General features: G+C 39.1%; 1 protein-coding gene across 3 annotated transcripts in view; it reads right to left on the reverse strand.

The window, feature by feature from the left end:
- DIP2A (disco interacting protein 2 homolog A) overlaps nt 1-25,401 on the reverse strand; it is a 47,435-nt gene extending 22,034 nt beyond the window's left edge. Inside the window, exons 1-2 of one of the 3 annotated variants that reach the window (XM_075180440.1) lie at nt 24,897-25,395; nt 867-938 (exon numbers count right to left, since the gene is read on the reverse strand). In XM_075180440.1, the coding sequence (XP_075036541.1) occupies nt 867-938; nt 24,897-24,987 (163 nt within the window). In that variant the 5' untranslated portion in view covers nt 24,988-25,395. Of the gene's footprint in view, nt 1-866; nt 939-24,896 lie in introns of all 3 variants that reach the window. The other 2 variants (XM_075180441.1, XM_075180442.1) reach the window with 2 other exon arrangements.
- Nucleotides 25,402-26,381: the final 980 nt, after the last annotated feature.

The raw sequence follows: 26,381 nt of genomic DNA on the forward strand, positions 1-26,381 counted from the left end.
AGCCCTAATTATACAGTGGGCTCTTAGAACTTGATTTAGTGATGTGCTCTGCATTCTAACCATTACAGACTTAGCTCATGATGGGTCTAGTCCAACAATGAACGTCCCATCTGCATGTGAAAATGTTATGCCATTAATTAGCATTTCTCTTCAATTTCATGTTTTACTCTTTTGTTTTACAATTCTGCTCTTCCAAGCTTGATAATATATGCATAGAACGTGAAGTACAGCAAATCACTACACAGTCATTTGTGAATTTGGTAGCAGAGTCCCTGGTGATTTCCTAAACTATTATCAAAGTCAAGAAACCGTGTTTTAAAAATTTCTCCCCCCCCCCCCCCCTAAAAAAAAGAAGCTCCGAACAGTATTACTCAAATAAACAGCTTGAATGGGCTCTGACACCGGTCATAAGTATTGCACGTTGTAGAGTAGATTACACTAGGGCAGTAGTGAGTGTGTGTGTGTATACTTACCCACTGATGCATACATATACTTATTGTTTGTATGCTGTGCATAAAATTTGAGATTGATAATTTCTCAAAAAAAAGGGGAAACGGGCACTTGTGTTTACCCCTAGTTATAATTTCCATACTACCATTTTATTTTAGATAAGTTTCTCCCCTTCTAAAATCCTGTGTTTGCCTCTGTAGTAAAAGTAAAACATGTGCTGAGCAAGCATAAAGTGGCACATGAGAGCCCGCTACACACAGTTTTCTCTTTGGACGGAAGCCTCTTCGCACACAAATTACATTTTCACTTTTGAGCACTATTTCACAATATGCAAAGTATTATTCTGTGACTAGAAAAAACAGGCGGCAGGACCAGACTTTCCCCTCCCTTCTCATAGATGCGCATTAGTAAGGTACCTTGGATGAGTGGAATGTAGCGAGCCAGGAGCTTAGCTCTCTTCTTCTCATATCCCTTCTGAGTTATGTCTCCTAGAAAACACAAGGACGGACATAAAGAATAGCTCACACAACACAGTAGGGTAAAGAAAGGGGCAGGATACCATTGACAGAATTTACAAGTGGAAGGATATGACTAGGAGAGTATATATATGATCAGACATATTGGGTGTGGGCTGAAAGTGAACCTCTCGTCTACACACACACACAATGGATGCAGTCAATCAAATGAATATTCAGGTTATCAAATTACTAAACACTAGTGACATTAGTGCCACTTTGTGCCTCGTTCTTATTGAACAGATAGACTGCATTTTCATTAAAGTTCACAAAATAGCTGCATCCATTGTGGACAGGTGCACATAAGGATCAGAGTCACTGAGTGAAGATTTTCTATAGGAGACTACTTCATCATTATCATCATCATCATTTACTTATGAGACACCACAGATTCCCCAGGTCTGTGCAGTCAGCAATACACAAGACATAAAATACAAATATTGGAGCAAAGGAACAAACAATAGCAGAAGACACAACTCACCTCATAAAGAAACATTTACAAGAGGACAAGGGTGCGAGAACAGGAAACTGGGCGTAGAGAGCGAACATTCTAGAGGCCATGGGGGTCGTGGGAAACAAGTAGATTGGACAAGTGGAGCATAAGAAGGGAGTGGTCTTTGGATGGTGGGGGGGGGGGGGGGACAGGGGTAAAGAAGTAAGTTTTGAAGGAATGCTTGAAAGATTGGAGGTTGGGTACGAGTTTGGTCAGGTGGGGCAGGTAGTTCCAAACGTTGGAGGCAGCGTGGGTGAAGTCATGCAAGTGGGAGTGTGGGGGGGTGATAGGAGAGACAGAATGGAATAGGTGTGTATTTGTACATTTAAATAACATTCAGCTATGTCTATGTGCTTTCAAAAAACAGAATATATAGTTTCCTTAACATAATCGTTATTCTGCTACCTTATGTATAAAGTGTTCCTCATACTTATTACTTTGTACGTTTTCATGTCTTTCTATGTAATATGTGTCATGATCCCCTCAAAGAGCAGCTCTACCTAATATTTCTCAGCCCTTTATAAATAGAATGATCATCATCATGATCATTTATATAGCACCAGCAAATTACTAAAGCTACTAATACCAATATTAATAATATTTAAATATATAGGCCTAATAATGAATTTAAAAAAAACAGAAAAAAGAACAAAACAAAAAAAACAAGAATTCCAATGAAACAGGTTAAAGAATACAATGAATATATAAATATATGACTAAGGAGGGGTAGGAGGATGCTGCTTTGACAGATCACAGCATTGCTTAACCTAGACTAGTTATAATGATTGGAAGGCAATCCCATCAATATGCTCTGCTACGAGTTCATACCACGCAGCGAGACACCAACTATAAACACAACACAAGTCTGACAGCAACAGACAGACCTCATGGGAGGTAAATTTAATGCACTGAAAATCTCTTTATTACAAGGCAGCTTATCTCCCGAGACCCTGCATAGGGGTGAGCAGGAGGCATAAAACCCAAAGTAAGCCCTGTAATAGGATTCCAAGACTGGGCTTCAAGTAGAAGATAAGCAGCTGTCCCTGGACAAGTCCTGTAGATATAAAGAACATGTGCAGAAGTTTCCTGCAAGAACGCTGCCAGCGCAGCTTTTTCAACACTGTGCCAGTATAAACATAAGCCTGACAGCAAAACAGGCAGACAACCAATCTGCCAAAACTCATGTTAAGCACTAAATAAATTAAATAAATAGATTAAGACTGGCACTATTTTCTGGATTCTTAAAACTAAAACAGCATAATATTGAATACAATTTGTAGTATCAATGTAAAAAGAATACTCTGGATAAACACACTGCTCAACCTCTATAGTCTAACTTTATTGCATATTGTATGTCTCTAAGGTATTATCACACTGAATGGGATTGGTGGGATTGTATCCTCACAAATATTCTATGCTTTTAGTGCCTAGCACATGGGAATAATAGTATTATTATTATTATTATTATTATTATTATTATTAATAACAATAATATATAATTTTATTTATTATAAATATTATATAAATTACATATATTTCTTTTGTACATGCTGTGTGCTGTGCACTTTGTTCATAGCCCCCCCCCCCCCCCCCCCTCTGCAGGCGTACAGACAAATTTTTGGTCCTTTTTGGACATGGCCACACCCACCAAATAATACAATACACCACTCCAAATAACATCACACGTAATTTTCCCACTAGGCTACACCCCCACGCTATTGTATTGCGAGTTCTCACACCTGTAGAAGACAGGCAGGAGAGCTCTGGGAAAAGGTAAAGGGATTATGGACAAATGACAGCAAACAATGGCAGATCTCAAAGGTGATCTCTGCAAGCAGACTTACTAACCCCTTAATACATACTAGGTAAATAAGATTATAATATTAACTACTTATTATTTATATTCAAAAACACACATCCATCCATCATGCAAAAGCTGCCCTTTCAATTGCAGTATTCTATAGAGCGGAAATGGACAGAATCAAGTCCACTTGTCCACCGATGCTTTTCAAACTACTACCATAATCTTTCAGTGGTGTACCTTCTGGCAGATGGCCCCTGTCACTATTTCTGGGCATTGATTGTGATTATTACAGTAAAGCAAAGAGATACCCAGCGGATAGGATGCATTGTTGTCACTGGTTCTGACAGGAAGCCAGGAGATTCCCAGTGTATAGAATGCATTCAGTCCAGTTCGGTCTAATATGTTAATATGTTAACATGTTAATAGGAGGGGCTGCACATCAGCTGATGCAAGTAAGGAATGAGGGGGGGGGGAATGTTAAAGGGAGTGGGTGTTTCATCACTAAGATTGAATGGAGGGTGGGAAAAATGTGACATTACGGTAAAACAGAAGAATATGATAAAGTAAACATATTATCAACATACATTTGATGCAAACAAAAGTGTACACACCAGGACCAATGGTACTATGGCAGTTTCATTGTATCTGCAGAAGGCTTAGATTTTGTGAATTAATCGGGAACCTGCATCGGTGTTTCATATAAAGGTTCTAATAAATGTAATAAACTATTACCTGTTTACATACTGAATAACACTAGACATGTTATTTATGCAGAGATTTAAGAAGCATAACAAAAACAATATTTCCAAAGTACACAACTTAAACTAAAATATACAGAAAAAAGCAAAATATTGTTAACACTGAAATCCATAAGCCATAACATCAAAATAAAACACTAATTTTAATGAATACAAAACAAAAATATCAAGTTTGAGTTCAAAACCATGCTAAACTAGTCCCTCAATTTATATCTATCTCTCCAGCCATTATGAAGTGTATCTGTGGAAGTCACTTTATGTTGTGTAAGAAGAATATTGTAATACTGAGAATTAGCTGTCAGTGTTGTCTTTTGTCTATGTATTGGAGTCTGCAAACAACCAATGACTTAACAGAGAATGTGAGAACATGAGGCCAACACCTAAAGTATGGCTTTTCTTTTGTTTGTTTTTTTATTGGGAAAGAGAGTCGGGAGCTAGATTCCTACAGTAACAAAAGAATCTATAATAGAGGATCCAAGACAATCAAACGTATCACTTATACATATATTATTCTCATTGTAGGGACACGCTATAGAACATTATGAACAATTACATAAACCTCCATCTTCATCAGTCTAATTGACAAACATACCCAGCACTGGAATAAAGACTACTAACTGCAAATATCCACATTAGCTATAATCAATTTCAGTATAGTTAGTTACAGAAATGGTAGCACAAAGATTGACAGGGGATTTTACGTAATGTGTCGGAGGCTTACAGGGGTATTATTTACAGCATGTGAGCCAGTTACTTATATGCTTCCATGTCAAACCACTCAAGTGATAATTGCATCCTGCAGTCTGGAGATAAATGCCCTGGAATTAAGACGACCTGCTAAGGCTTGTGCACCCAACAGCCATCCAAGGCAAAATATAGGTCCCACTATATGTGCCATACTTACCTCCAGGGTGCTTTAAGAGGATCACCCAACTGCACCTTCTGTGCCTACAAACTCCAACTGTGTGACCAGGAACCAGTACTCCAGAACTGAAAATGATGCACAAAGCTAGACGGTTCAATTTCAGCCTCAACCATCAGCAAGGGTCCAAATTCAGAATGATCAGCAAAGCTGAAGCTCTGTCCTCTTTGCAGCGATCACATCCCTTTGTTCCTTTTTGAATAGAATAGCAAAGGAAAAGCTCTCCCACCCCATGGAGGGAGATTAACCCATCATTTGCATTACCCAGGTTCCTCCACTCCCTGACTGTCCCACAAGCATGTAGAGACTGCCGGGAAACAGCTGCTCCCCCTGAACACAGACAGCAGAGCCTCTCCTGGGAAGTTACGAGATCATGGAAAGTGGTACGGTACGATAGCAGCAGATAACAACACAAATTAACATAATTACTGTCACGTAACTACATGTATCCAGGGCAGAGACAGAGTGAAGAATACAAAGATATACTTCTATTGAGAACAGCGGCAATGACCAAGATGATTGTATATAGAGTGTCATTATACACACAGCCTGGGGACGATTTTATAGACTGCAAACCGACATCAATGACTTCTCCTGGGGACATGGACTAACCCTAAAGCACAATGACTACAGCTAGCGCTATCTATTCATCCACAACCACCCCCATTCATGGAAATAAGCAGGCGTTCTCACCCTACAAGATATCACTGCCATTCATGGGAAAGGGCAGAATCCATCCATCTTCCCAGGCATTCAACTGGCCTGAAATACAAAGCACTAGCACTGTGGTCAGGCCTTGCAACCTCCCCCATTTGGTGCCCAGAGGTGCAGAGTTAAACAAAAGTCTGCTGTAATAAGTCAAAGGTCCAAACAACTGGCAGAGAGGCCTGCTGCATATCTCCAGCTACTACTTAACCACTCACCCCGATACACAAAGATTGGCTGACTCTTAGGTTTGACATCCATTTCTTACCTAAATGATCAATAGAAAACTTTAATAAACACCCCAGCATGTTTCCTACACTTTTAATTAGACAGAAGTAAATCTGGATAATACCAGTTGCGTAATCAACTAATAGTCAGTCTAAAGAATGACGAGCGTGGCTGGGCAGTGCCATTGTGTACTTGGTAGCTGCAAATTATACAATCTAAACTGAAGGTCAAGACTTGAATGCCAAAACTCAAAAGAGCCTGGTTCCCATAGCAATTGTTAAACGATTACTGGTGGCAACACTATTAGATTCATTATATGGACTTGTGTAGATTTGAAATTCATAATGCAAGTCGTAATGTCGAAATTCACAATGCTGTGGAGCTGCACTGTTTGGTTGTTTGATGAACAGGCACAATACAGAACACACAATGCTGTTGGCCACAGGAGATATGAGCTCTGCTCGGTAAAGTCTGATAAATAAGGAATTCCAAAAGTAGGGCAATAATGAAAAAGTGCAGCAATGTTTCTTAAAAAAAAAAAAAAAAAAAGCATGCAGTAATATTTAAAATAAGTTTTAGTTACAACGTTTTAGATATAGTGTGCAGAAAGCACTGTTTGTCTAAGCTTGACTTTGCCTTTTGATTGGTAACCAATAGAGCAGTAAGACATTAAGAGGGGCATATTCAATTGTTGGCGTTGAAAAGTAATGCATCCCCATGCACTATTACCGTCATTACGGTAATAGTGCGCGTTAACACTGTTATTACGGTACATTTCTCGCTGGATTTCAGCTCGCGGCTCAGAGAAATCCGGCTTACTATTACCGTAATAACGGTAATAGTTTTTCCGCGGCGGAAACCGCCAACAATTGAATATGCTCCTAAGAGCTTAAACAGCAATTGGGTTGGGGGAAGGGGGTATTTTATTTGTCACTGAATTTAAATAAATCAAATTCATGATTTGCAAAGCAAAAAACAATGGTATTGTGCACAGTGATTGCCACCATTTTGTGGGCTGAACCAATATTTAGGAGAATACAACCTTTCAATTCACTGGCAACAATTTGAGGTGGGCTCAGCTTGAAGAACTATTTTATGGATATGTGCTATGATACATTTTTACATGTGTTTTATATGAGCACTGTAGGTTTTAATGATACTTCTATAAGGAATCAACTTGTAATTTCACTAAAAGTGGATTCTTACCTCAGCAAATGCCCCAATGTATACAAGTAGCAGAACACACAGGTATACAAGCAATGGATGCTTTTACTACATAAGTGTTTGCAGCACTACCATTAAAGTGAACTACACCCCTAATAAAGCTGTATTACCAAGCTCCTGGACAATCCCCACCCTACAGAGAGTAGACTCCAGACAAAGTGGGAAAAAGCGATTCGTCTTTTAAGGCAAAGCTCCCATACTGCACCCTCCCCTTTCAAACATTTGTTGTGTACTAATCCCATAAATCACCTCATTTTTTTCTGAACTCTATATAAAAACCTGATCAGGCCAAATTTTACAGGAATATGACGATTGCTCCTGGGATTTCATTTATCTCTCAAACAAAATATTGAAACATAAGGTTTCTGTCCGGTATTATTTTCACAGTCAGTTCAAACTACTAATACCCCTTTTCTCACCAAAATCCCAGGTCAGACACAGGATAATAAACACAGTTTCAACCCAAGTTGCATCTCTATACACCGTACTCTGGTCCCGGGTATATCCCAGGTCGCCACCCGTCACAGCAGACCAGTGTCTGTCCTGCATTATCATGTTGAGTCATCAAAAGGGGACAGCAGAGGCTCATAGAGATGACATGGCAGCGGCAATGAGCTGCTTTTAACAGAACCCATGTAGCATAATCCGGGGAACACCTTTCATACCGCAAAATATCCAGCTACAACAAGAGAATAACCCTGGTCACAGACCCGGGTTGTCCCATTCACACAAACGCACAATCTTGGATATTCCCGGGTCCATGCCTCTCTGTAAAAGGGGTATTAATGTAGATAAAACCTTGTACCTCACTTTAACAGAGCATTGATGAACCTTCGTAAAAAATTCCTTCCAGCATAGTGTATCATGCACTTCTTAAGCACCCAATAGGACACTTTGTATTTTGCAGAGCGTTAACACTTATATACGCCACAGCTATGTTTAAACAAATATGGAGCAAAGCCTTGTCAAAAAGTGTGAGTGGGTGTATACAGGCCCATTCACTTATACTTCTTTTTGGACTGTCAGTGTCAAAGCACATATAATGGGCTTTAAGAAGGTGCATTAATTGCTTAAAATAAATGTTTGTGTGTACAATGCCTAATAAAGTGTACATGTAAATGCTTTAAGAGCCAAATTACCATGCGATAACAAGATGAGATGTAAGCCCATGTTAAAGTATGATTAAGTGATGAACACACGTACTACCACTTGGGTCAACAGAGCTTATCTATCTCTATCTCAAAAACCATTCTGTTTCAATTCAGCAGAGGAGAATCTGCACCTATACTCAATGATCCCTGGGTTCTGACAGTATATGTCACTATCCCTGCAAAGTGTACAAAAAGTGTCAAAGCCACAAACATCTGATTTGCAAAGTTGTTAGTGATCTGTGGGGGCAGGGGGGGATAAGGGCTGGTCAGAGGAGCAACTTATCAGAATGTCCACAGATAGATATCAGTGATAAATTACTAAGAGTGATGCAAGTAGAAGAAACTGTGCAAGGACGACAGCACAGGAGGGGGAGAAATTGCTTAAAAAAATAAAAAGAGAAAACCCCAGTACTAGTAAAACACAAGTTGCCACAATGTTTAAGTCCTTTTATGTAATGTTCTGCAGAAACAGTAGTAATTATAAGTGGAATGTATTGCTACAGGAGCCACACAGGTGCCCTATTCTATTTAGAAACTATGTTTATGTGGAACTAAAGGTTTTACATTACTTCACTTAATAGAAAGTGTACATGTACTTTAAATACACAGAGTTTTTCCCTGAGGCAGTAAACCTTCACAGGTCATGCCTATAAATATAACATTTTTAACGAGTGTTTCCACTTCCAATTTAACTCCCTTTAAAGTTATTTAAAATTGATACTCAGATCGCAAAGCAATTTCTGCAGACATTTAAATGTGCTATGAGTGATCCTGCCCCTGTGTATGAATCAACAAATACATTTTTTGACACAGCGTTTACAAAGAGGTCACTCAAACTCTGCCTGGTTAGAGAAGCATATCCCCTACCATAGCTACCTCCTGCAGAGGAGGAGTAAAAGAAAGCATGGCAAACATATTTAGTTAAGTACAAGCAACCCAGCACTCATACAACTTTTAATAAGATATAGATATATAGACACACACACTTGTGACTTTACTTAATGTTTAAGGTATGTGTGTGGTTGGGAGGGGGCATTTGTGACAGTAATGCAGTTATGATTGTTGACTACTGAAGTTTGTTAGGCGATAAATACACAGCTGGCCACAAGTTAACCATAGTTGCCTATCCGGGAGACTCACAAATTTTTGGGAGTTCTCCCAGACTCCAGAGAGAGCAGGCAAAAATCCCGGATCCAGCTGTCGCCGTTGGTGAAGATGGTGGGGGCGGGGCTAAATGTGGCATCGTGGCCCCGCCCCTACTGCGATTGTCTAAAAATGCCTAAGATTGACAGGGACGGAGCCTAACAGCGCTCCACACGTGGCCACGCCCCCTTGACGGACCCCCTCCCAGACAACTGCCTTCAAAAGTAGGTTAAGTATAAAGCTAACACAGAGCTGGACATATCCCAGGAGCTATTTAGCCAATGTACCTAAAAACAAAATAATGATGGCTGGTATTTAAGTCATTTTCGAAGGATGCCAAAGACATCTGACCGACTAGCTTCTCAATTCTATATTATTTTGCCTGCCCGAGCGTAAAAGAACAACAAATGCAAAGTAAAAGAAATTTCTTTTTGGGTCTTTTTTCTTCATGTTTTAATCGTTATTCACCCATTATATTTATACATTCAGATTTTCAAATATGCATTGCTGCTCATTGTGCATCAAGGTAAGTGAATCAGGATATGTGAAAATGACTAGACAGATGTAAAACCAGTCATACATTTTATTTTGCTAAATTTTCCAGAATGGCTGGTTCATATGTAGGGAAAGTCTGATGCTACATCACTAACCAAGCCAGTCACTGCTTTTTATACAGGAAGAAGTTCTGCAATCACATTCTCCTTTTTACAATGCATAACAGGTAAGGTTCAACAGGAAATAACACTTATGAAAAATACTTTATTGGACTCTTCCTGTTTGATAACAGTATTCAGTGTTCAAAAGTTACATTTTTTCTTTTAAATGTCAAGTGCATGTTTTTCGTTTCTTTTCATCCGTTACATCATGGCTGCCAAATAATGGCTTAAGGGACGTGTGCGGAGCTCCATAGCCCCTGCTTTAGATTTTAACCATAAGTGTATGGCCCAAGACCATGAAACTGAAAGTACTTCATTTAAATGATCAGTTAAGAGCTTACACATCCAATAGGGAAATGTAAGTTATTTTATACGGACTTATATCAGTTCATTGGGGGCTGCCATGAGTTTCAATGTCAAAGTGGGTCAAACTGGGCTAAACACAGAGAACATGTACACAGGAAGAGAAGTTACAAAAATATTATTACTACTATGCTGTTATTTACATAGTGTATATATATATATATATATATATATATATATATATATATATATATATATATATATATATATATATATATATATATATATTATGCAGCACTGTACAAAGAATATTTTATCATTCACATAAGATCCTTCCCCAATAGAGCTTACAATCTATATTCCCTACCACTGCGACACACACACAGGGAAATTTTGTCACAAGCCAATTACCCTATTAGTATGTGTTTGGAGTGTGGTAGCAAAACGGAACACCCAGAAGAAACCTACACAAACATGGGGACAACATACAAACTCCACATAGATAGGGCCCTGGTCAGAATCAATTTATTTGTCAGGACAGTCTAGATTCACAAAAACTGTAGAGGGGTTAAATCATGGATGCGAGTGGCCTGATAAATATATTACAAACACCTAGCTGCGAATTCTATGCATTTTCTTAGGTTAAGTGGAGTCCATATCTGTTCTGATCAGGTACTGCATCAAACTTCACATGGTCAATAGGTGCTCCAGGGGTTAATAACACCAAAAAAATAAAAATAAAAAATATACAAACCAATAGGAATCAATCTGCAATTAGCTTCCATCTAGTGCAACTGCCTGATTAGATCGCTGTTGGTATTTGCACATATGTACTCTGTTAGTAAATAACCCCCTCTGTGTTTCATACTGTATCTGTACTGCTTAGTGAGCATACAGTTGTCACATCACCTTTCCGTAAGGCTGCTGAGGATAAACTCAAGTTGAAGCAGGTAGATTTTCAGGCTGATGACTGTTGCATGGAGCAGTAGGCGCCAGTCTCTGGATTCTACACACAAAGCTCTCATCGTTCTTTACAGATGCGTAACAATGGAGAGCAACAAAAGGTAAATGTTACAACTTGCACACAGGAGGATTCCAACACAGACCCTCACACAACCCAATGTCTGACAGATTCAAAGTGCTCTAGGACAAGGGTTGTTAAAGGACCATTAAACCTTGTGTTATATAAAACGTTTAGCCTGCTCTATGAAGTGGCTAATAACAAATCGCTTAATATATGTTAAAAATATCCCCAAAGATAATGGAGGTAAAGTAAAGTGGGAGAGATTTCCTACAAAGAACACACTCATTATTCCCACTTAAAGGACACTGCAGTCAGCCTATCTTCCGCCTGAAATGTTTTTTTAACAGAGAACAATAGCTGGCACTTTCTAAAATACAATGCGAGATATCTGAAGTTCCATCCAGGTATGGAATATTATATATACAGTATATTATCGACACCTCTCTAATATATGTTCATATACACATACATACACACAGTACGGTGTGTCAATGGTTAGCACTTCTGCCTCACAGCGCTGGGATCAGGAGTTCAATTTCCAACCATGGCCTTATCTGTGTGGAGTTTGTATGTTCTCCCCGTGTTTGCGTGTTTCCTCCGGGTGCTCCGGTTTCCTCCCACACTCCAAAAACATACTGGTAGGTTAATTGGCTGCTATCAAAAAATTGACCCTAGTCTGTCTCTCTCTCTGTCTGTCTATGTGTGTATGTTAGGGAATTTAGACTGTAAGCTCCAATGGGGCAGGGACTGATGTGAATGAGTTCTCTGTACAGCGCTGCGGAATCAGTGACGCTATATAAATAAATGATGATGATGATGCTGCTGCTCCTGGATTAATAATGAAACCATGCTGTATTTTAATGCTTTATGGTTTTCAGCAGGGCTTGATAAAGGATTCAGGTCACTGTAGGCTGATATATACTTGTAGTGCCCCCTTACCTTTCACGTGCAGGCTAATACCCTGTAGATAAAAACAAACTCCTTGATTTAAATTCTAGCCTCCTTCACCCAAACCCCAACAATGTTTATGTTTTCAAAACCTGGCTCCACTTTTTAAGAGTGCCACAGCAATGTTTGTCACTCATTTAGTTCATTAAAATCAGAAAGTGAGCAAGAACAAGCGTTACTAAGGGTGAAGATGTGCAGGGGCATAGGGTTGCCATTTCTGCGCTCGTAATCATCCTTGTCTCTCCTACACTTGTATCCTCAAGCGCCTGTACAAGGAGAATATTGCCGCAGATTCAATTAGCCGCGTTATTCTGCCGCAGGATTTGACAGAAAATCTCCACTCATTTTTTTTCTCCACGCGGTACAGAGCTGCAAACAAAAATCAGCGGAGAAATTACTGTAGTAAGGGTAGTAATGCGCAGCCGTGTTGTTCGCAAATTGCATCTGCCCCATTGTCCTAACCTTACTACATTTTTGTTTCATATTTTCTTTCTACATTAGAGCAAAACTATTCTCCTATATTCTAAAAAATAATATCAATTTGTACCTCACCCTGTCACAATTTTGCAAGCCCAAAAATGTTGCTCCCTCCATAAAGCCTTGCACCCTAGGCTGCAGCCTAGTCAGCCTATTGGATAATCAGGCCATTGCTTTCAGATGCGGCCTTTAAAGCCAATTTTTGTTTTTATATGAAATTTAAAAGATCCCTCTTTAGACATTTGAAAAGTTGGCAGCATGTACTAGCAATGTAAGTACACATTATTAATGTTTAATTATTAGCATTTACTAGTTTGAAAACTTCTATTCTTTGTCATTTATTTTATTCAATGCTACACTTAATTGATAAACAATACTTATAAGCAGTTATTCAAACATAATTTGGGGTCCAGTAAAAAAAAAAAAAAAAGGTACTACTATTGGATGAGGTCTTGGCGCAGAGCTTGAAAATCATGTTCCTAAGGCTAGAGAGGGGATCTAGTTCAAGAATTCAGACAAAGAGTAGTAAAAATAAAGACATTCTGTGTTAGGTGGGCAGCATGGTGGCTCAGTGGTTAACACTGGAGTCATGAGTTTGATTCCCGACCATTGCCTTATCTGTGTGGAGTTTGTATGTTCTCTCCGTGTTTGCATGGGTTTCCTCCAGGTGCTCCAGTTTCCTCCCACACTAAAAAAAAACATACTGGTAGATTAATTGCCTGCTATTAAATTGCCCTTAGTCTCTCTTGGTCTGTGTTTGTGTGTGCGTATGTTAGGTGATTTAGATTGTAAACTCCAATGTGGCAGGGACTGATGTGAACGAGTTCTCTGTGCAGCGCTGCGGAATTAGTGGCGCTATATAAATAGATAATGATTAAATAGAAAAACTGAAAGTATGTTTCAAAGTATTGTCCAGAACAAGGCCGTGCTGAAGGTGAATCTGCAGTCCAATGATCCATCTAGTCACTGTACTCTGCATATACCACTTACATCTGCGGTCTACATATACCGGTACAAATGTACAACCGCACACCATTCTCCCTATACATCCTCTTATGGCACACCCTCTTCTTAATGGTAAGTCACATTACAAACGTGTACCATGTACTGCATGCCCTACAGAACAGTACAGTGCACAGTAGAAATATTTACATATTACAACTAAAATTTTCTAGAAACTATTTTATGTTTGTTGTTTTATAACGTTTTGTTTTGCATTTACTACAAGAGGACACAGAACCTGTCCCAGCAGCTGCCTTTTAAAATGAATGTGATTCTACATCTATATCTCAGACACCCCCCAGTGATATTATGGTTGACCTGGATCTGCAGATGTTGCATTCCCATTTCAAAGTGACTATACAGAGCAGAAACTGGGCAACTCCGATGAGTAGTATAATGTATTGACAATTGACGGTAACCCTCTCCATTGATAAACACCAAAGCTCAGGTAGAAGGAGCTGACGATCGTTCTGCCCTAAATAACAGAATTACATCAAAGACAGGCAGTAGAAGGAATTCAGCAAAAAAGTGACAAATACACCTGCACCCTAAAAACACTTAGGGGTAAATTTATCAAGGTGCGGGTTTGAAAAAGTAGAGATATTGCGCATAACAACCAATCATATTCTTGTTATCATTAATTTATTACACGGTACGGTGGCTTAGTGGTTAGTACTTCTGCCTTACAGCGCTTGGGGTCATGAGTTCGATTCCCAACCATGGCCTTATCTGAGTAGAGTTTGTTTGTTCTCCCCGTGTTTGCGTGGGTTTCCTCCCACACTCCAAAAACATACTGATAGGCAACGTGTGTGTGTGTGTTTAGACTGTAAGCTCCAATGGGGCAGGGGCGGATGTGAATGAGTTCTCTGTACAGCGCTGCGGAATTAGTGGCGCTATATAAATAGATGATGATGATTCTACAAAATCATAACTAGAATCTGATCGGTTGCTATAAGCAGCATCGCCACTTTTTCAAACCCGTAGCTTGATAAATTTACCCCTTAGTCTTTATCACACACAGCACCTGTAGGTAAGCGAAGCAGGAAAGTCTGATCCTTCATTTAGACGGTAACAGCATGTCCAGAACATTGTTTTGTTATATATGCTACTGGATTGTGGGCAAACGAGGATGGAAGGATCTTTCATTTCTGGAACCTTACAAAGTACGTGAAAATCTGGTAATGTTTGATAATGCTAACAAGCAATATTAGATACACTCAACTATTACCATCTTCGTAAATTATATATTTGCACTGCACTTGTATTAGAAGACAAAAAAAAATATATATATAGAAATTATTTGCTGCCATTGAACCCTGGAAAGTCGTCTCCTACTCCATCCTAGGCACCAGCATTTAGACACTAACTGGACAGCAGAAGTGTGACTCAGCCACAACTATGCGGAAAACTGTAAATGAAGTATAAACAGTAATTATAAAACATTCATGTAATAATACAGGAACATTCTAATGTCCTTGTTTACTATTCTGCCCCGATTCTTATTTTTAGAATCTGTCATTACAAACACAGCTATGGAAAATCTCACAAAATACATCAATTCTAAGAATATTTTTACATAAATAGCGTGCTCACTCTCCCAATACTTAGCTTATTAGACTCCAAGAAATGTTAGAAAAATCCCAAGTGTAATATCCGCAAATATTTCTATTGATACTGAGACTAGGTCAGCAAGAACGCCTCTTCTTTCATTCCGATTACATAGTGCACATTTCTCTCCAGTAAGCACCACACCCATCTCTGCCTGATATGGAGTCTGTTACACAGTTTAACACACACTGGACTCTCCATTATAGGACTGATCTGCTAGTGGGAATACAACTTTCATTCAGGTTAACAGTAGATGTACCTCCAACATCGGTGCACCCAGGGGCCTATATCATTTTTGGCCAATATGATCATTTTAACAGGTTCAGTCCTTAGAGAAGCTGGCAGATAGGCAAAGCTCCCACTGTATCTTAGTGTTCTATGCCCACACATTACCTAAAAATCCACAGCAACCATCCAAAAATATCTAAGGGGGGTAACAGTTGCTACTACTACTAATACTATGGAGTTAAAAACTACTTTATTTCCATTGATTATAATGGTGTCAAACTAGTAGCAATTTGTAGCAGCAATTAAAATCGCTGCTACAAACCACCTGTGTGCCATTAGCTTTATTGTGTGTAAATTTATATAAAGTAACATCATTTCTGTGAATTTAACACATATAAACAGATATACATTATTTACTAAAACAGTAAACTGTTATTTTGAGTCGAATGTAACAGACTGAATTACCCCTTTGAACATATACATATAGCAGGTTGGAAATCACAACCTTGATCGAGATCAGGTAATCTGTACTTTTCCAGCTGTTGTGGAACTACAATTCCCAGCATGCCTCCACTGTCATAGCAACTGCTTCTCAGCACCAAAGAAGAGGGGGCGGAGCTGAGTCCTTATCTCTGGAGGTCTTCTATTGGGCTCAGCACTCAAGCTGCTGGCATGGGAGGTATGTATTGAATAGCCATTAAAAAACAGTTGGGATGCCAGGGAGAGACCCCAATGACAACCCTTTTAATTACATGCGGGAAAAAAAAGTGATAGTGGTCGAAACAAACTAAACGTGGGTATTCTTAGAGTAGCTACCATAAATATTCTGTAAAATTAGTTCAGCATTTTGGTTGGTTTACCAAATTTGAATTTAAAACCATCCATGTGCTAATAATCTATGGAGGAGAGGATATGAGGGCAGGCTGTTTGATCAGGCATGTATAAGCTTTCAGTACTATACCCTCAGGCTGGAAGTGAGACATAAGAGGGGTCTGACACATACAGAAAGGAATCAATAGTGCAGAGCGAGGTCACTGTGACTGTGCTCACAATGAGCACTTTAACATCTGGGTCCTTTTCCTCCTTTTTCTTCCTGTAATAACAATAAGCCGGACAGAGAGCAATATCCAGTCCATTCTCTCATGTGGACATATTTTTAACCGTTTCAATGACTGCCATAAACAAAAACATTTTTTATGTCATCATCCATCAATTATTTTTTTTTTACTAGTAAACAGTTACTTTGCAATTACAAAACATTGACAGCTTTAAATCATCAATACGGGACAGATGTTCTATACCTTTAAGGCCTAAGTACACACTAGCATTTAAATTATGCATTCAAAATGCATCTCTAACGTAAGTAAAGTGCAAAGGAACCTTAGTATGTGTGTGTGCAATAGGGAATTTAGACTGTAAGCTCCAATGTGGCAGGGACTGATGTCAATGCCTATATATTATCTGTACAACGCTGCATAATATGACTGGTGCAATATTAACGATAATATAAACTGCTGTGAAATTAAAAATTGTGTACCAAATGAGCATATTTTTTGCATGCATTTAATTTGTGTAGCTCTGCAGTTTGTTCTTTCGAGCGCTTTTCCATTTAAATGCGAGTGACGCACGTCAAAGCTGTTGAAATACTTAATTTCATATTGATGCAATGACATGTTTGCAAGAAGTATTTCTATATGCGCTTGATTTGAACAAGTTAACAACGTCTTGTTTTATCACAAACGTATGTTTCAAAAATGCAGATTGAATGCATATCAAACACAAAAAAGCATACACTGATCAATGCTGCTTATGTGTGTTTTAGAGGAGTTAAAACTCGCCTATCTTTTATAGTTGCCATCCAACTTCAACCTCCATGGACAGTACCAGGATTTGGAGATTTGTTCCTAATCATGTTTATTTGCATACAGCCTTAAAGAAGTATTATATAAACAGTAAAAAATACCATAACCCTATTAACACCACCCACCTGCAGATCTAATGAGTGTTTTGTGTCAGTAGTATCTGATTGGGCGGCTTGGATGGCCAATCAGCTGATAATGATGTTCTGCCAGTAGCACAGACCATTAGTGAGGGACCGGGGAATCCCAGTGAAGTATAGCAAATAAGTGAACTCAGAAAGACAGATCAATAGAGTGTAGTAAGTGGATTAAACTTGAGAAAACTATGTGTACATTAGAAAACAAGGGTTCTCACCAAGGCAGATCACAGAAAAAATGTTGTGGGCTATATCCAGCAATCAAAAATGGATTTAAGCTAAAATAAATAAAATTATGTACACAAGTACCTAAAATGCTACAAATTATCATAAGGCGCTTTTTAAATACACACAGCTACAAACATCCCAAATTACATAGTGATGTAGACTAGACTTTACATCCACCTATAATGTAGGAGGAAATGGAAATGTTTAAGAGTTCAGCTCAATTGATACATAAAACAGAAAGAATAAATTGATCTTGGATCCAACATAGAGATGCAGTTGGGGGGGAGTATTTTTAAAAAACTAAAAATAGAAATTAACACACCTCAAAAATCTAAGATACAGATACACACTAAGTAAAGTAAAACATCCACATAATTTTTCATCATTTTACTTGTCACAATCTACAGCGAAAAAATGCAAAATCATGCACTTGGGTTTCAAAAGCTTAAGGGCTAAATAAAATTTAATGGCCCAACAATGAAACCAATTGAGGAGGAAAGGGATCTAGGAGTCACTATTTCAGGTGATATAAAGGCAGGTAAGCAATGTACCAAAGCAATGAGGAAGGCAGGTCAGATGCTTGGTTACATAGGGAGAGGAATCAATAACAGAAGGAAAGAAGGAAATAATGATACTGTATAGGTCATTGGTACGGCCTCATCTAGAATATAGTTTTCAGTTCTGAAGGCCATATCTCCAGAAGGATATAAGTAAATTAGAGACAGTACAAAGAAGGGCAAATAAAATGGTGTATTACCTACAGCACAAAACTGACCCGAAAAGACTAAAATAACTTAATATGTATAGTTTGGAGCAGAGAAGGGAAAGGGGGGGATATGATAGGAACTTTCAAATATATCAAGGGTTTTAACAAGGTCCAGGAGGGAAACATTCTTCAATGGAAGAGAAATATTAAAACTCGAGGCCATGCACTGACACTGGAGGGAAGTAGGTTCAGAGGAAATTTGAGGAAAAATTACTTCACAGAAAGGGTAGTGGATAAGTAGTACAGGTTCCCATCAGAGGTGGTAGAGGCTAATACAATAGAGCAATTTAAACATAGTTGGGATAGACATAAGGATATCCTTACAAAGCACTAAGTATCAAATAGGGTCTGAGCTTACCATAACTTAAAAAATTGGCAGACTCGATGGGCCAAGTGGTTCTTATCTGCTGTCAAATTCTATGTTTCTATAAGATTGATTTGCATAGAAGAATATGTTTGGAGTTTTCAGTTTACATCTTAAACAGAAGTGTGGATAATGTATGAGATGATTAAAATATATATTCATGTATAAAAAGAACATTTGCGAGTAATAGGGAAACCAACTTCTTTACTGAAACACATGAAATTCACTTAATTCAACACAAATTGCTATATGAGAATAAAAGCTGTTTTCCGAGTGAAGGATAGAAAGATTATAATGTTCACACACAAATTAGCCATGATCTACACAAGTTGGTGCAGGAGTCAGCAGAGTAGTGTGGGTGTTTAAATACAGACTGTGAAATAAAAACCTAAATTACTTTTAATGAAGTAGGTCATTCATCTCACAGCAGAAATAAATACACGTTAAGAGTCTGCAGTATATACTTAGATTTCATGTTTGGAGGTCTCCCTACCGTGAGTCTAACTAACATTGTTTACTGCAGTGTGGAATGAAAGTATTTTGAAAACTACTTGACACATTTGTGAATATCGTATTAGACAAAGAGTTTGGATCAATCAAAAACAAATGAAAATAAATCTATATTTCTCAGACATTTTTCTAGGAGGAGTTGTATACTATGCACTTAGTTGGGATAAAAAAAAAAAATCTTGATCCGAACATGACACACAATTTTGTGGTTTGGCTACACCCCTTTCTAATATCTCTCTGCAAATACTGCAGCGGACACAGAAGATAAAAAAAAAGGATTGGAATTCAATTTGATATATATGTTACACAAGTTAATCCGTGCATGATACTCATGCATTCTAGTCAAATCAAGCTACTTAAGGTGTTAAAAAGGTTCTTGTCATGCATTTGGGCCTAGCCCAGGCCTCCTCAGGGGAAGAGCGTTACTTCCCGACGCAAGCGCCCTTTTTTAACGTGGTTTTGTCCACATGTCACCACCTCATCCTTTTTTTTTTCCATCACCTCATCCTTCATCTTCATCGCCACATCCTTCATCAAGCTACTTAAGGTGTTAAAAACTCCCCACTGTCACCCCCGGCAACCACCAACCACTCCCAATTGTCACTTCTCCTTTAAGAAATATATAGGTCAGTGTATAACTCTGCCCAGGAGGTGGCGCTGCAGCTTGTTTTTGTTTTTTTTCACACACGCCACTAGGCATTTATATAGTAGATAGTAGATTCTATCAGACATTCTGCTCCTGCAAATTCACTTACAACGAATTTGATAAATGTCATTCAGGATGTCAAAGTTCTAAGAGGGACAATTTTGAATTACATTAACCTGGACCTATGAAGTTCAGCGTCGGCCCTGACACACAAGTATGTTAACAGGTGCACAAGAAAAATGTGGTGTTGCCCTACTAGAAGTTTGCTTTTATTTTCTAATCTGAACTAGATCAATAACACTTACATTCTGATGGGTACTGGTAATAACATTTTTTAATTTTAACCAGTATTCATATACGCCCCACCTTATCTTTTATCAGGAACAAACAAAGTAACAATTTGGACTGTTGCCTCCATTTATTTGTCATTGGAATGACGTCTGCAGAAGACCTTCAATTTTGTGCACGCCAGTTTACTACTAAATGGCTGAAATCAATGGCATGTACAGTAAACAAGCCAACTAAACATTTTGGTCTTGTTTACATATATGCACTGGGAAATAGGAAAGAAGAACATTTAAAACACATTTTCCATGTGCTCTTCTTGCGTTACTTTTTACAAATATAATCTTTTTTACTGGAAGCGCGTGTTCATGCATGAGAAATAGGTTGTGTCATGTGCTGAATGTAGCATTGAAATTTGAAAAGGCTGTGGTGTAAATAACTCTTAATTGAATCTGCCTCAATGTTGTCAAGTTCTGTAGGAATTTCGTGCGGGGTTGTAATGCACGCTAGATTTAGACTGTAAGCTCCAATGGGGCAGGGACTGATGTGAATGAGTTCTCTGTACAGCACTGCGGAATTAGTGGCGCTATATAAATAGATGATGATATATCAGCAATTACGGTATAGAAATCTTTGTTCCTTTTAGCTCGCACCTCTCTGAGGTATGAGCAAAACTGAACAAAGCTTTTAACAAGGATTATCCCGTAGTGGAACTTCACTCTAAATTGAATCTGCCTATATGGCCAGCACGGTGGCTCAGTGGTTAGAACTTCTGCCTCACAGCACTGGGGTCAGGAGTTCACTTCCTGACCATGGCCTTATCTGCGAGTTTGTATTTGCGTGTGTTTCCTCTGGGTGCTCCGGTTTCCTCCCACACTTCAAAAAATACCATACTGGTAGGTTAATTGGCTGCTAACAAATTGACCACAGTGTGTGTATGTGTGTTAGGGAATTTAGACTGTAAGCCGCAATGGGACAAAGCTCTATACAGTGAGATAAAACCCAAAGTATTACATTGACCTGAGGTTCTCCCAACATGCAAAGGTTCCTGGAGCCTTTCACGGTCCAACAATGTACACTAATCTACCTGTGTCATTCATGCAGCAGTGTTGTCAATGCTCCTCCCCTATGTTTATAAATATACATAAATGGGAAGTCACAGCAGAAGTTAATGGACAACACTGTTGTGGGTTTGAAAGAGTTAAGCAGTGTTAGCATATAGCAGAATGGCACTGAACCATTGAAGGCTTCAGGGAGCAGAGTAACCCTGGTAAAAAGTTTAATCTTAACATACTGAACACCTAATTCTACATCTTTAACTTCTTTAGTAAGTTGTGTGAAAAATCTGAACTCTATTATTGAATTGTGTTATTAAAAATGCATAGTTGTGTGGCAATATTTTGCTATGGTATGCTGGTTATTTAGTACTCTGATTAGTAGGTCTTGTAACTTGCAGGTGTCATTGCTGCTGTCCCTGCACTTAACTGGTGACTAAAATACACAGGGTCACACTTTTAAAGTTAATGAACAATTTGGTAGTCTCTCTATTCCTGCACTGTCAGATATGGAACTTTTGTAACCAGTCTTCTCTAAACAATAAGTCAGAGGCTCACATACCATGAAAGATACACAGATATAGAATATGTGGCATGACTTGTTATGATCGCTGTCACCCTAAACCAGGAGAATGTGATACTTTACGATACCCGCAGGATTTTACATAAGAATGCTGACTTACTTCCTTTTATAAAGAAGATCTATAGCAAACAGCAGTATAAACTACTGAATTGTTGGGTTCACGTGGGGTACAGATCACTATAAGATTCATCTTGTAATTCGACAGATGGGCAGATATATTATTCTATGTAGTCCAGATGGAAAATATAAGATGATTTTATAATAGCGTTTGAAAAGAGGAGTGTTACTCTTTCCTGCTAATTTCACATAAACATATGTAAACAATGCAGTTTGTATTTTGGGTTTCCATTTCCTTATACAGACACCTGCAACATCTTAGACCACATCATGAATTATTTTTGTTTTATTTACGGGTTTTTTAATGCCTTGAAATTGTTCAAGAGTATAACACATTACTTCCTTTGTAATCGTTAACCTCAAAGTATTCCAAAGTGTAGATGCTTTAGCAGCTTTAAGAAAGAAAACTTTATAAATACCTCTGGAACTATAGTCAGTATTTAACAGCCCCTCCAATAAACTGTCCGCATTACGTATGTGTTGTTTGTGCACCTGTTGTAGGGAAATCAGACTGTGAGCGTCACTAGGACATGGACTGATGTTGCTAAATAAAATTATCTGCTTGTACACTGTTGCAGAATAAACTGGTTCTATACAAATACTTTAGAACCTATGAGCCAGTCAAATTTAAAACATTTTATACTGTATTCACTAATAAATAACCACAGCCTTATTTACACCCAGTTCACCCCTCTTACAGACAACAAACCCCCTTCAATCCATATCATAACACTTCTCTATACCCACCTCAATCATATTCATCATCTCACTCCTGTAGCCCCCTGTCAATTATCTATGCCCACTCCTTAATCCCCCTCCTAGACATAAACACTGCCCACTCAACCACAATTGCTATCCCATTATCCTTGTCTCTGCTGTATCCCCCATCAACGTGTGTGTGTGTGTGTGTGTGTGTGTGTGTGTGTTAGGAAATTTAGATTGTAAGCTCCAATGGGGCAGGGACTGATGTGAGTGAGTTCTCTGTACAATGCTACGGAATTAGTAGCGCTATATAAATACCTGATGATGATGATGTCCATCTCATCATGCCCCATTCATCATTATAATCATCATCATATTTACCCCCCCCCCCCCCCAAACATTACAAACTCCTCCTTCCTTAAGTTACAGTACAAGTTGCACATATAGGACATATGTATTCTAACAATTATAGAATTTTAACATGTACACAAACATGGAGGCACAGTAAGTATTCAAGCCCTGCTCAGAAGAACTTACAATATAAAGGGAACAATGATCCCAATGCTGCAGAGTTTGAACAGAACTATATTTGTGTATGCCTAGCTGTATGTTCCACATCCTAATCAATTTTATCTGTCAGGAATTTTCCTCCGTAGTAGAAGTAAACCAGCTATATACGGACATCTCTCACATGTGTCATTCCCTGGAACATGAAACAGGTAATCACTCTAAAACCGCTCATTTTAATGAGATTTAAAATTAACAACATGTGTTATGCGGCAACTGTGCTGTTCATAAATCAAGAGAAAAAGTAAAAGTAAATATACGTGAAGGTGAGATCTCCATAAATGGAAATAAATTATATATCAGACATTTTTGTCTTTTTAAATAAAGCAATATAGATAGCTTTGTGCACAGAAATATGTGTGGTTATTAGCTCTTATGTACAAATTCTGATGTCAGTAGTAGCGATAGAGATCTCATTCATCAAATAGTCATCCCCATTGACCCAACAACAGCAGTCCGCAGTCTGTAGAACAGCTGACTGGGGAAGAGTCATCTTATCAGATACCAATAAACCACCTTATGTAAACGGCTTGATCAGCCACTAGGCCTCACCTTTGACAAAATCAAAGCTGCAATCCTAATTAGGAAGTTGTGCTGCCACAAAACATGCTTCTAAATTTTACTAATTTGGCATGCCAGAATATTATTATTATACATAAATTTTGACAGGCCAAGCACAATTGATATCAAACTCAGATATAAGTTGCACTGCCTGGAACCCAAGCTTCTCTCTGCAATAAAGAGAGAAAAGCGGATGGAACCCAATAGAAGGTAGGTCAGAATAAATATAAATATATATATATATATATATATATATATATATATATATATATATATATATATACACACACACAAATCTTTTTAAAAAATGAGAGCAATAACCCCTTTAAATGTCCATTGTAAACCCACATATACAAATATATTCAAAAACAAAAAACAAAAGATGCAAATGTTTGGTTCCACAACCAGCTCAGGATTGTTTGTAGCATGTTTCAAGGTTAAAATGCCAATATGATGGTGTATATCTGCTTACCATACATGTAGTAACATGAATACAATAAAGCAAAGTTTGACATATGTAGATTTATAGTGTCTGTAAGGTGAGACTGTGGTGTATGGCTTGAAATATGACAGCTGTCAAAGAGGTGTGTGACTGGTCCAGGCCTCAGACTACTACAGCTAGAGATGATGTTGATGATGATGAAGAAGATCCTGAAGAATTAGGATATGATGGGGATTTCTGGTAACTGATGTAACTTGCTGCATCATGTCTGACATATGGTTACATTAGATCAGATGGAGGCAATCTATGTATATCAAGTTGTGTGGAGCTACAAGTCTCAGCATGCACTGTGAAGCAGAGGATGTCAGGGCATGCTGGGGCTTGTAGTTCCACGGGTTAGATACCGCTGCATTAGATGCAGCATTTTCCTCTCACCTTCAGACAACTCCAGCTCCAGCTCCGCCAAACTCTCCCGGATCTCCACAGGCAGGGACTCCAGGATCGCACATCCCCCTCTCTCCGCCATCCCAGTGCCTGTGTCATACGCCCTAACAGCAGCGACCAGCTCTCCTCCGCCGCTGTCTGCACACACCCCGCATACCCACTGCACAGACCCCCTTCTGTGCCCGGCAGCCGGGGACTCTCTGCGCCCGGTCTGCGCTCCAGCAAACCTAGTGTATTACAGTCTATTTGCTCGGGTTATCTTCCGCTCTCCCTTCTCCGGCAGCGCAGAGCTCTGCCTACTGCCCGCTCTCCAGCTTGCGCTGTACCTCAGGCCTCTCCTCTCTCTTCCTCCGCTCCCATCCCCACAGGACCGGCCGGGCACGGGAACGCGCTTGGGAGCGGTCCGGGAGCGCGCATCCAGAGGGGTGTATAATTGTTATGGGAGCCGGGAATCTGCCTAGTAACAGCGCAGAGCGTAGCGTTTCACACGTCATGAGGACTCATTCAGAACTGCTGACAGACACGCCCACTAAGCGCGTACTCGCCTACAAACCGGCGGCCCAATAGTCACACCCCTATCGCCTCATTGGTTACAACATAAGTCGCTGAGTTCTTATTGAACAGCTGAAGTCGCGCCTTCACACGTGCTGGGCATAGATACTGGCAGCGCGTCCCCGGAATCTGGGCATGTGGTGTAACATACGGATAGAAGCACCATAGGCTTCTATAGTCTGGTCGTAGACAACCTGTGGGTTTACAGCTGTTGTAGGAAGGCTACAGCGATTGCACGGGTATGCTGTTACTTGTAGTTCCACAACAACTTTAGAGCCACAGGTTGCCTATATCTGCTGTAAGTATATTCGATATTATAATTGCAACACGATCTACAGTCTATTGTTAGCTTATAATAACGGTCTGTAATGCTGTTACTTTTTTGATATTGAATAACAGTTTTGCAGTGTTACTCTCTCAAAGCGACAATCATGGAGAGTTTCGAGCAAACATGCCAACATTTATTGTGGTCTGATACAGCATGGAGTTACCTTGATGACCTATGGGAGGTTTACAGATTGGTGTATTGCTGGATTGGACAACTCCTACTGTTGGTGCTTGACAAATACCAGACACTCGCAGATTGAGTGGTAACTGTGCATCTACACAGTGTCACCAGTTACTGAAAATGATCACTGGTTCCTTCACTGGAAGACTTGTGTGGTGTGTAACAGCTGCAGCACCTCATAACTAGTTACTGTGGTTGCTTCATCATAGCCTCTTGCTTTTGATCAGGGCTGCTGTGCTAACATTTATGTTGTAGGTCAAAGGAATACAGCAGGTATAGGTGTCTCACAAGAACAGAGCAAGATATGTAGTAGAAACATAGAATTTGACAGCAGATAAGAACCACTTGGCCCATCTAGTCTGCCTATTTTTAATTTATGGTAACCTCAAGCTCTATTTGATTCTTTATGATATCCT

The sequence above is a fragment of the Mixophyes fleayi genome, chromosome 7, assembly GCF_038048845.1.
Source record: "Mixophyes fleayi isolate aMixFle1 chromosome 7, aMixFle1.hap1, whole genome shotgun sequence".
Classification (NCBI taxonomy): domain Eukaryota; kingdom Metazoa; phylum Chordata; class Amphibia; order Anura; family Limnodynastidae; genus Mixophyes; species Mixophyes fleayi.